General features: G+C 25.7%; 1 protein-coding gene across 2 annotated transcripts in view; it reads right to left on the bottom strand.

Moving 5' to 3' along the window:
• Positions 1 to 5,741: 5,741 nt before the first annotated feature.
• LOC126903562 (anaphase-promoting complex subunit 1-like) overlaps positions 5,742 to 13,325 on the bottom strand; it is an 8,826-nt gene continuing 1,242 nt past the window's right edge. Inside the window, exons 2-4 of one of the 2 annotated variants that reach the window (XM_050681770.1) lie at positions 11,636 to 11,690; positions 8,523 to 9,071; positions 5,742 to 6,659 (exon numbers count right to left, since the gene is read on the bottom strand). In XM_050681770.1, the coding sequence (XP_050537727.1) occupies positions 5,899 to 6,659; positions 8,523 to 9,071; positions 11,636 to 11,690 (1,365 nt within the window). In that variant the 3' untranslated portion in view covers positions 5,742 to 5,898. The remainder of the gene's footprint in view (positions 6,660 to 8,522; positions 9,072 to 11,635; positions 11,691 to 13,325) is intronic. The other variant, XM_050681771.1, reaches the window with a different exon arrangement.

Below are 13,325 nucleotides of genomic sequence, written 5' to 3'. Positions count from 1 at the left end.
TTTCGGCAATTTAAGTATATATGATGAACCGTTCAAGTTATAAAAAAAATTTTCATGTAAAAGTTATTTGAAATTTAATTTTCTATTAGTGTTGTAGAAAAATAAAATTGTTTTACGTGCTTTCTGGCANTAGAAAAATAAAATTGTTTTACGTGTTTTCTGGCGAGGTAATAAAGAAAACTTATAAATAACAATCATTTTTCTATCATTTATCATTTTTTGTTTAGATAATGTTGTTGAGTTAAATTTGTTTAGTTCCTCAGAATATGAAACAGAAGATGATTTGTCTGGTGTCTTTAAAAACACGTGGGCTTATAACTTTTATGACTCCTAAATTACTTTCTGCATTAGATCAATGCAAGATATCTGACCGCGATGCTGTGCATTTAATTATTTCTACTGCTGAAGCATTAGGTAATAAGGTATCAAAGTTAATAATCAACCGATCAACTATTCGACGGGAAAGATTATTTTTTAGTGAGAGAAAGGTAAATGAAATAAAAAAAAAATTAAATTTCTGGATAAAAATAGTCTTGTCTTGCATTGGGATGGAAAACTACTTCCAGGCATTATAAATAGAGCTAAAGTTGATCGATTGCCAATCTTGGTATCATTTGAGGGAGTAAGTCAATTACTTGGGTTTCCAAAAATTGAGAGTGATTCTGGCGAGAATCAGGTAAATGCAATTTTTGATTTATTACGAGTTTGGGATGTAAAAAATAAAATACAGGCCTTGTGTTGTGACACGACAGCTTCTAATACAGGTCGCTTAAATGACGCTTGTATATTGCTTAAACAACTCTTAGAGCGTAATGTGTTGTATTTACCATGTCGTAGACATATTTTGGAATTAGTACTAAAAAATGTTTTCGAGGTTAAACTTAATTTATGTACAACTGGTCCAGATGTATCAATTTTTAAAAATTTAAAGAATGTTTGATTAGTCTAGATTTGTTGAATTTTGATATTGGTATCAATGATATAATTATAAAAAACGCAGTTGAACACACTAAAAATAATGTAAAAAAATTTTAATTGGAAACATTAATAATTCAACAATGTAGAAATTACTACAAAGAATTTATGTGTTATTTTTATGGGTGCAACACCCCTTAATGGTGTAAAATTTCTCTACCCTAGTGTTTTTCATCATGCTAGATAGATGTCTAAAGCAATTTATTCGTTAAAAATATACATGTTCAAAAAACAGCTTAAAATACGAGAAGAACATGCATTTCGTAATATTTGTGTTATTTGGTAAAAGTCAAGGCTTGGTTTAAGGGATCTATTGCCATACAATCAGCATTTAATGATTTATGTTTCTTAAAAGTTTTAATTAATTATCCTGATTCTTTTATATCTACAGCTGCAACACAGAAATTTACCGGACAGTGTACCGCCAGATATTAAACGAAAAATGGTTGAGGCATCAAGAGAGACATCACAAAAACAATATAAAAAAAATTACAATAAACCTAAATAATGATACTAAACTATTTAAAAAAAAGAACTTGATAGATTTTTTGGAAACTCATCCTCATAGCTAGGTTGAAAATCCTGATTTTCAAAATGGTTTGAAAGTTTTATCTAATCCTCTTGTGACAAACAATATAGCAAAGAGAGGTGTAAAACGTATGCAAGAATATGATGAAATATTAACTAATGATGATGAACAAAAACAGTTTCTACTACAAGTCGTTAATGATTATAGATCACAATTTTGAGATTGTACTAAAAATTCATTGATGAATAATAACAATTAATAATCCTATCAAAAACAAATTTTTTTTTATATTGTGACTACTAAGAGAATTATTTTTAATATTGTAGCGACCAAAACATACGCAACGAATATTCTCGAATGTTCTCGTTATCAAAAACCTTCGAGAAACTTCGATAACGCCATAAGATAACCTACGCGGGTATAGAATATTCTAGAATTAGCGAGAGCCTTATCGGAGCTATATATATATCGGAAGAATCAGTCAGTTCAGTTAGTTCAGTTCAGACTGTCTAGTCCGCGATACGCTACACGACCGCTACACCCCGCCGCTGTTGTCATCGTGTATTATGTTTACTTCGATTATTTTATTTTTCCTTACTGTATATACATATATTTTCTTTTAGTGTTTATACGTCTATTTTAGTGTTATAATTTTGTTTAATAAAAGTCTACCGCCATTTAAATAATTGTGTGTTGTAAGATATAACCCACAATATTATTTAATTTTATAATATTTTATGAGCATTAAGATCATTTTTCATATTTTTTTTAGTATTTCATTATTGGTTTACTTATTTTATTTGAGTTTGAAAAAATAAAAAAAAATCGTTATTTTTTAAATTATCATAGAAAATGATTTTTATTTATAAGTTTTCTTTATTACCTCGCCAGTAAGCATGTAAAACAATCNTTTTCTTTATTACCTCGCCAGAAAACACGTAAAACAATTTTATTTTTCTACAAAACTAATAGAAAATTAAATTTCAAATAACTTTTACATGAAAATTTTTTTTATAACTTGAACGGTTCATCATATATACTTAAATTGCCGAAATATATGAATTTTACTGGTAAACATAATATTCACGGAACTTTTGACTTTTAGGAGGTAAATATTTGACTTATGAGTTTTTTGCTAATAACCTTTTTTATGTAACATAATTACATGTATAATAACTGAAAAACTACCCTTTTGATCGAATTTTCAACCCTCTTGCGGCACGTGTTAACGTCAACCTATCGGGACCAAATTTTCCACAGTTTATTTTTACATGTATTAGAACAATTTTTTGGTGCGCGTAAATCGAATTTTGAAAATTTGTATTTTAAGGAACACTATAATATTACACCTATAAATAATGAAACATGTAATCAGGATATAAATAAAGAAATAGGAAATCATGTAGCTTTTGGAATAATCCACTAATTATTTAAAATTACATACTATCTACAGATTTATATCGAAGCGTTTTTAACACGCTTATATTAGTTTCACATGTATGTGTGTTGTGTGATGTGCGTTCGTAACTTTCCAAGCGGCACTTGTTATTATTCTCGTGGATTCCGTCGTCTATGACCTTGAGACTAGACGTCGTAACGCATTCACCCCACCCTGTTCACCTCACACCAAAAACACTAATCCTGTATAATTTTATATTTTTGGTTTTCGTACGCGTGCGTGTCATCAATTATATATATATATATATTTATAAACAAATTTTTTTGACTGACCAATACCACCCGCGTGCCATACGCCTTATTTATAATATTTATATATTTCTTCCGCCGCTGCCGCCGTTTATACCTCAGGTATAACGTTCTCCCGCCCCGCCCGCCTACAAAACACGGCTATATCTAGTGCATGACACGTTTACGTACTTAAGTTGCCTTACTATATATATATATGTATGTATGTATATAAACAGGGTGATTTTTTTATCAATAACCCACTCAATTACTTACAGAATAATAATAATTAAAAAATTTTTTTTTATTATTATCTTTAGTTACACATTATTCTTGAATTATTAACTATGTAATACTTTTTAAGTTCATCCCTTCTACCTGGTAAGGGTGTCAACTTAGTTTTTTTAAATGGTAACACATATTTTGAATTTAATAAAATGTTTGAGTTTTTAATTTAATAGTAAATGGCATTTGAATTTTTAGTATAACTTTATTTGTTTATTAGATATAAACATTTAAAGTTTCAAATTTTTGAGTTAATATACAGGCTGTTCAGTAAGTCCGGAAACGGGTTTCTGACTTACTGAACACCCTGTATAAGTATAATACACAAGGGGTTACAAATACAGGTAGCTAATTGATTTTTTATGATATTGCTATCACAGTCACGGATTGTTTATTATCAATTATGACTATCATNAAATGTTTGAGTGACTATCAATAGATATACTTTTTGTATTGTCAGTTAGTGTATTTATAAACTCACAACAATGTACCTTACTATCATTGATAATAACAATGCTGTGTACCTGCTAATATCGATGTCATAAAAAATCAATTACCTACNTACCTGTATTTGTAACCCCTTGTGTATTATACTTATACAGGGTGTTCAGTAAGTCAGAAACCCGTTTCCGGACTTACTGAACAGCCTGTATATTAACTCAAAAATTTGAAACTTTAAATGTTTATATCTAATAAACAAATAAAGTTATACTAAAAATTCAAATGCCATTTACTATTAAATTAAAAACTCAAACATTTTATTAAATTCAAAATATGTGTTACCATTTAAAAAAACAAAGTTGACACCCTTACCAGGTATAAGGGATGAACTTAAAAAGTATTACATAGTTAATAATTCAAGAATAATGTGTAACTAAAGATAGTAATAAAAAAAAAAATTTTAATTATTATTATTCTGTAAGTAATTGAGTGGGTTATGATAAAAAAATCAGCCTGTATATATTTATATATATACAAATATATGTAAATATTCGTTTATATATTCCTACAGCCGCCGCATATGCTTCGCGTACAACGTTTCCCCGCGCCCCGCCCGAACACAAAATACAGCTATACCTCGTGCATTATACGTTTATGTATTTAAGTCGCTTTACATGTATATATATATTCTAATTACTATTAAAAATATATATTAAGACACTTTATTCTCATTAAGAGATATAAAGAGTATTCATTCCGATTACGGGGGATAATTCCCGTATCGTCATTTTTCGTCGCTACCTCCACGTTCCGGGAATGGGTAATTTACGCGCCTGCTCCTTTCCTTGGATGTGGTAGCATTTTCTCAGACTCCCCTCCGGAATCTAACCCTGATTTCCCGTTACTCGTTACAACCATGATATTGATAGTAACTATTATCATAACATGAAACTAAAAAGTGAAAAATAAATATAGTTTAAAAAAACTAAAAAAACTCGCTTTTAAAGCATATCGAACTAAAAAGTTAAAAATAATTTTTAAAATAAGCTTAAAACAATAATGAACGAAAAATACTAGTATTATTGTGATAAAAGCGTGGGTGCTTTGTGCCATATTTTTCGTATATTGAGCGCCCGATGCTTTTATCACAATAATACTAGTAGAGAGGTATGAAACGTTTTGATGCAAATCAATAGATAGTGTTTAATTTTTAGGAATTGGTGGATTATTTCATAAGCAAAATTCTATTTCATTCATTATTCTTGATTAGTAGTTCTTTGATTTATAAGTATAATAAATGAATAAATATTTATTATAGAAGTTAAACATAGTAAGAAATCTTGAGGCATCACTGAAAGAAATCGATTCAGTAAGAACTGAAAAAAAGTGAAACAGTCTCAAAAAAAAGAACATCATAGTAAAATTAATAACTTCTCAGCTTCGTATCGAAGCTAAATACGATTTTTGTAAAATAATCCTTTTTTAAATTTAACTTTATGACATAACTTTAAAAATGACCAAATCAATATAATTATTTTTAATAAGAAAAATACCTATCATTTTGTATTTTTTTTTTAAACCCGACCCTTCACCTTTACACAGGAGAGTATTCAGAATGACAAGTTTTCTACAAAAAATTACTTTTTTAACTTAACTTTTGAAAGTGTTTCGGAAATACGGACCCCTTTATATAAATCTTAAATTAAAGCTTATGTATACTTAATATACTTTAATATATAAAAAAATATGAAAAATAAAAATATATTACTATTACACACTTAACAATTTATAGCATCTCTAAGAACAAATAATTGAATTCAATTCATTAAAGTTAAATTTTTATTTTATTTTATATCATTTGATAAGATACTATTATTATATATTTGTGAATTATACAAATTATTGTTGGTTTTTCATAATTAAAAAAAAATAATGGTTTTACATAAAAATAAAATAAATTGAAAAATAATTATAATCAAATATTAGACAATGTCATCACAATAAACAACAAAATCATCATCATTTGTACGAACAAATTCCCCAAAATTATTGTCAGTATTCCATGTAGTAGTTATATTATGATTTTCATCATTATTTTTATCATCATCATTTTCAACATAATAATCAACTTGTTCTGTAGGAGGAATTTCCACAAAATAATTGTCAGGATTACATGTAATAGTTAGATTATGATTTGTATCATAGTTATTATTATCATTAGTATGAATATTATTATTATTATTAACAGTAGGCGTAGTTATTAAACAAAATTTATATTTCTTATCATCAATAAACTTTTTTATATTCACAAATTCACGGAACAAAATTGTGAAATGATAACGTAACGTCTTTTGATCACATGGATCCAAATTTAATCGCTCGTAATATCTTGCAAGCATACTATATTCAACTTCATTTAATTCTTTTATCCAAAACTCATCACGCATTTCTTTTTCAACAGAAATATTTTCATGATTATTTTCAAGATAGCTTCGTAACTTTAATATTTGTTCTGGTGAATACCTTGGATTAATATCTTTGAAATCTTCTAGCATTTCTTCATCTGGAATTTCTCCAGGTAAAAGATAGCAATATTGCAAAATAAGTGATGAATCAGATATAACATTTTTGGCAACATCTTCTTTAAGCGTCATTAACTGAATGTTTATAACGGCAAGTTGTCTAAATAACCATTCTGAATCGAAAATCTTTTCATTAAAATTATTCTTGACAAATTTATAATCTTAAAATAAAAAATAATAATTAATATATAATAGTTATTGAAAAACACAATTATTGTACAATTAATTTATTATAAGACTCATATAGAATAGTATTAAGGGTGGAACAAATTTAGCTGACAATTCTTATATTTTTAGTGTTATAATGTACTATTTAGGACTCTGGTCACATAACATGACATGTATATCAAAATAAAAATAAGCTATATATATACCTTTTAAATGTTTAAAAATATACTAATGAAATTTTGTGGAAAAATGCACATAATAATTGTATAATATAAACAGAAAATAATAAACAATATGTAATGGTAAAACATTAAGTGTAGGATAATAAACTTTGTCTATGATATTATGTAAGAAATGATAGTATATTATAATATAGAGATCATTGGTGTAATAAATAACATGTCATAAATTTTGATTGATAAAGAAATAATGGTATTATCGGTAATCACTTCTTGCCTTTGAAATAACCATCAAATTTATTATAAAAAGTCAAAAATAAGAAGCATTCTGGCTCAGATGAGGTCAGTTATTCTTAGTTTATCAGCACGTTCAATTGCTCATTTTACATTTTATTTTCTTATATATGTAAGAAGTATATGTATAAATATGAAGTATTTGCAAGAAGCGATTCGCGGTGTCTATGTTATAACTTCATAAGAAAACAACATCTATTTATTTCAGTGTATTATTGGATATATCAAGATAGGAGACTAATAATTTCACCAAAAATATACAAGGTTTAGAATTTAATATAACAAGTACATAGATTAACTAGACAAAAATAAAAATAATGTGACTATCAATAATACAAAATAAACCAAAAAAATTTAATAAATCAATTATGTTTATACGGAGTTTTTTGGCAGAGATATATTTAATACGTATCTATTTCAGGAGTTAAGTAAGAGGTTTATATATAGCTACTATACTACTCTGGTTAGAATCGTCAAAGTCGTGGCATTATTGATATTAAAGAGTTGACAACTAATTACAATTGATCTCATATTAATAAAATAAAGATCACTTTATTTTTCTATCTTTCTTACAAACCCTCGTACTCATACTTCGAGTAATATATTAATAATACAATAAAATTAATAGCTCAACACAACACCTTTCATTTTATTTATTTCATTCTTTCTTTTTGAGTTACTTCAGACAACAATAAAAATTACTAATAATAATTAGACAGCAATACACAGGAGTTTCTTTTAACACTAGCCACTCAATTCCTCTCAAAATAACGACTTAATTAGATTTTCTTACTTAAACATGTATCTTGATCTATCTGTTATAAAATTTTTTTTTAAGTTCATTTCTTATATTGTGTAAAAATTGCCTAAATATGTTTAAATATAGTTGATTTAAAAACTTGTAAAAATAAAGTCATTATATGATGATAACAAATTATATGATAACTAATTAATTATAGTAGATGAAATTATGATAAAACATTCAAAAACAATATTAATATTAACCGATGTTTTTATTTTACCTTCAGCTTCCTTTTTTAATGTCGAAAATTATTTTAAAAATGCATAGACTACTTTAAATCTTATACAATAAAACTATATTTCTATCTATGTAAATGAAAAAATCTTAGATCGAATTTCGTCAAACAAATAACATTATAGTGAATCCTACTATAATGAAGGAATGAAATTTCAACCTTACTATTGATATTTTGTATTTTTTAAAAATTTTTAATAATAATTCCCTGCAATAGGGAACATATTTATAGTTGATATTCTGTAAATTATTACTTAAATCAAAATGGCTTTGCAAAAAATACATTAATATAAAAGCTCTTGTATTAGTATTACGATGTTATGTATCAGTTATATTATTATTATTACCATTATTAACGTTATTATCATAAACATCAACATTATGATAATTATTATTAATAATATACGATGAAAGTAAACAAATTTTATATTTCTTATCATCAATATTCTTTTTTATATCAACGATTTCACGAAAAATTATTGTGCAATGAAAACGTAACGTCATTTTATAATATGGATCCAAATTTAATCGCTTATAATATTTTGTAAGCATATTATATTCAACATCATTTAATTCTTTAATCCAAAACTCATCACGCATTTCTTTTTCAACAGAAATATTTTCATGATTATTTTCAAGATAGCTTCGTAACTTTAATATTTGTTCTGGTGAATACCTTGGATTAATATCTTTGAAATCTTCTAGCATTTCTTCATCTGGAATTTCTCCAGGTAAAAGATAGCAATATTGCAAAATAAGTGTTGAATCAGATATAACATTTTGAGCAACATCTTCTTTAAGCGTCATTAACTGAATTCTTATATCGGCAAGTTGTCTATATAGCCATTCTGAATCGAAACACTTTCCATCATCAGTACACTTGACAAATTTACTATCTTAAAATAAAAGATAATAATTAATATATAATTGTTATTGAAAAACACAATAATTATTATTGTATAATTAATTTAATATAATACAAAAAAATTATGGATTATTCCAAATGTAATATCAATTCTTATTTCTTTAATTATATTCTTATTAGTAGTTCTTTGATTTACAAGTATAATTTATGAACAATTACAAATTATAGTAATTAAATTTAGATTGAAATGGATATTTAATAATTTAGTATTGAAATTTTTACGGAGCAATTATAAAATAGATGTTACTTGCATAATAAATGTGTATAAAAATAGAAGGGCTTGATACAATTCTTAAAAAAAATTGTTTGTTACATATGAATAAATTTACTGGACTACATGGAGTTTTTGTCAGTCACCAATATATACTTGTCTCAACCTATTTTTACGCCAATTTCAAATCTACAATTAGATTATAACTTTTAAATCTTTTTTATTTTATGACTAATAAATAAAAAATGACTATTGATGATATCAATCTAAACAAAACCATTTTAATGAATTCCTGACCATATATTATATGGTCAGAAATTCATATAAGTTCTATTAACAATATATTTATGAAAAAAGCCAAAAATTTCGATAAAATCACTTATTATTTTTATGGTATTCGTATTGTAATAAATATTTTCAATAGAAATATTGATCATTACTATGTAACATTTATTGTTTAAATAAATGCTACAATTGAAATATTCAGATCAATATTCCGTGTAGTTATATCCTATAGTATTCTATAATATTGAAAAATATTCCTTGCCTAATTTTTATCAATAAATTTGTCCGTTGTTGTGTTATTGAACTTCATTTTAACCTATAATTTTTGGCTAGTTTTTGATATGTTAATACTCGTATTTAACATTAATAATATCGAAAATTACTGGTGATAAAAAAAAATCTTTATGCAAATTTCAAATTAGCGCAAAAAATTGATCATGCAGAGTATATTTTTGACTCTTGTGCAAATTCCATGTAGACCATTTATTCATAATTAACGATAAATTATTTTCTAAAAAGTTTTGTATCAAGCGCTACAAATTTTTATAAATATCTCTGTAAAAATTACAATACTAAATTATTAAATATCAACCTCTTACTATGTTTAATTTCTATAGTAAATATTTATTCATTTATTACACTTATAAATCAAAGAACGACTATTCCAGAATAATGAAGGAAATAGAGTTTTATTTTGCTTATGGAATAATCCACCAATTTTTAAAAATTAAACACTATCTACAGATTTGCATCAAAACGTGTCAACCCTCTTTCTAAAATAAGTATTAACCATAAAAACCTTACAATACTGCAAAATCTAGGATTCTTTCTCCAGTTTAATTCTTCCCATTACAACCATACCCTTTATTTACTGTTCCGTATACTCTACATTATCTACATGTCCATTCATATCTCATTCTATAATCATATCCTCATTACCAGATTTTCCTTGCATCATCTCATTTATCATTCTCAAAAAAAAACTGTCTTATCTAGGGGGGTCGCGACACAGTGGTGTCGAGGTATAGTTGGATCAAGTATAATGATATCTGACAGTGATTAAAATCACTATTATAAAAAACGCTTCGATACAAATCTGTAGTTAGTGTGTAATTTTAAATAATTGGCGTATTATTCCAAAAGCTACATGATCTCCTTTTTCCTTATCTATATCCTGATTACATGTTTCATTATTTATAAGTGTAATATATTTAAAATATATTAATATATAAAGAGAAATGGTTTTATTTGAAAGACAAGTATGTCGAATAAAAGAGGTATATAATAGTATTTATCTTTAAAAGATTGTGCTGATCCATATATCTTAACTTTGATACGAAGCTGAGAAGGTATTAATTTTACTATAATGTGTTATTGTTTTTGTGACTTTTACCACTTTTTCACAGCTCTCACCGAACCGATTTCTTTCTACGGTACGTCAAATGATCACAAATCGTATCTAGTCGAAGACATTACCCTTAAAAATTGAAAAAATTTTTCTCGTTCCCTGTACATAGTTCCCCTATATGAAAGTATCCTACATAAGATTTAATTTAAGATATATATAAAAATATCAGACTTTCCGGAACACTTTCAAAAGTTAAGTTGAAAAAATTAATTTTTTGTGAAAAGTTGTCATTTTAAATCGCCTTCTGTGGATAGGTGAATATTCAGATTTATTAAAAAATATACCAAATTATGGGTAAAGACATTATACATCAACAAAAAAATTATATTGATTTGTTCATTTTTGAGCAAGCTAAAGCAGTTTTAAGTAAAATAAAATTGAAAAAATTTCAAAATTACTGATTTTTAAATTTGTAATTTTTTTGGAGAATTCCCCCATTTAGGGGGAACAAGAGAAGTTTATTAATTATTTGTGATCTTTTGACGTATTGTTAAGTATCAGTAAGAACTGAGAAAAAGTGGCAACAATCTCAAAAAATAATAAAACCCATCATAATATAAAAATAATAATTAATACCTCCTCAGCTTCGCACCGAAGCTAAAAATAAAGTTTTATAAAAAAGCTTAATTACCTTTAGAAAATATTAAAACTATAATGAATTTTGTAATTAACAATTTGAATGAATTCTGGAACAAATATTTTTAATAATGTAGTTATATACAGAGTTATTAGGCCTGTCAACGACAGAGTAATTTTGGTAAATGGCGGAAAAATTTCCCAACCAAATTTTTTTTTAAAAATAAGTTAAAATATGTTATGTATAATGACCTTATAAAAGTCCTCATTGATTGGAATTGAGCTTTTTTTTTACAGCCTTGCAAAAGTTCAAAAATATGAGCTTTTTTAATTATCTCAATAACTATATGACTTACAAAAAAATATTTCGTACAAAAGTTGTTTAAAAACAATTAAGCGTTTGGTTGGGTTTAAACAATATAGCGTCAAATCAATTACTTACTCTATAGGTTGTATCTTAATATACACTACACTTTAATGATACTATAAATAAATATACTCACACATACACACATGCATTTATAACATTGTATCTAATATAAGTATAACATGATAAAAAGTAAACGTAAAATGGAAAAAATGGAAAATAAATTTTAGTATTCATATTAAATGTAATGTAACTCGAAAAATATTTGTTTAAATAAAAAAATAAAAGATTCTTTTTATGTTTAAAATTGTTTTTTAAACAACTTTTGTACGAAATTTTTTTTTGTAAGTTAAATAGTTTTTAAATAATAAAAAAGCTCATATTTTTGAATTTTTGCAAGGCTGTAAAAAAAAAAGCTCAATTCCAATTAATGAGGACTTTTATAAGGTCATTATACATATCATATTTCAACTTATTTTTAAAAAAAAATTTGGTTGGGAATTTTTCCGCCATTTTTCCTTTGTTGACTGGCCTATATTGGTATATCATAAATTTCTCGATTGCTCGCGAAATAAATACACTACTCGAAAAATAATAGACTGGAGTTGGTGCTGTTATTTTTATAATTGAACATTTCCTAGCCGTACTCTTTTTCTCAACAGGATATAAATAGACAATGACTTACGAAATACTGGTTCAATAGTTTTTATCAACCAGAAAATTTCTTAATTAGATTTATTAAATATGCTAGTTAATTAGGAGTAATGCCATTTGAAAATTAAAGTTGACACCCCTATAAGATAAAAAATTCTACAATAGTATGTAGTTCAATAATTTTTTTTTTAACGCTTCAGAGATAAAAAACCCTAACATTAATTTTTTTATGAGGACCTCTTTTTCACCTAAATAATATAATAAGATAAAATTTGCAAATTATTTTGTTTTTATAATTTTCTTTATCCAATCAATTGTTCCTTTTTTAAATTATTTAAAAAGTTAGATTCAAAATAGAAATTTCTCACAAATTTGAATTTCTTAATACCGAAGGCAAAATTAATTTGTTATATTGAATAAATAATAAATTATTTTTATGGTAGTATCAAGATAATTTTTCAACAATGTATGATACTGAAATTGTATAGAATAAAATGGTATGTATCTCTTAACGTCATTAATGACTTATCTATGAATAGATAAGTCATCTATTCAAAACATTAGAATAACAACAGAAATTTGGTTTAGAATACTAAACTTATTAATCGAATAAAAAAAATGATAAGAACAAAATTATTTTTGAATCATATTATCTAGATAAAATTGGGAATTTAGTTTTAGATGATTAATGTTACGGTTCTTTTATTAATGAATGAAAAAAAAA

Source organism: Daktulosphaira vitifoliae, unplaced genomic scaffold, assembly GCF_025091365.1.
Source record: "Daktulosphaira vitifoliae isolate Bord-2020 unplaced genomic scaffold, ASM2509136v1 Scaffold_4, whole genome shotgun sequence".
NCBI classification, from domain to species: Eukaryota; Metazoa; Arthropoda; class Insecta; order Hemiptera; family Phylloxeridae; genus Daktulosphaira; species Daktulosphaira vitifoliae.
The sequence above is the reverse complement of the archived record's forward strand: the minus strand, read 5'-3'. Positions and strand labels throughout refer to the sequence as shown.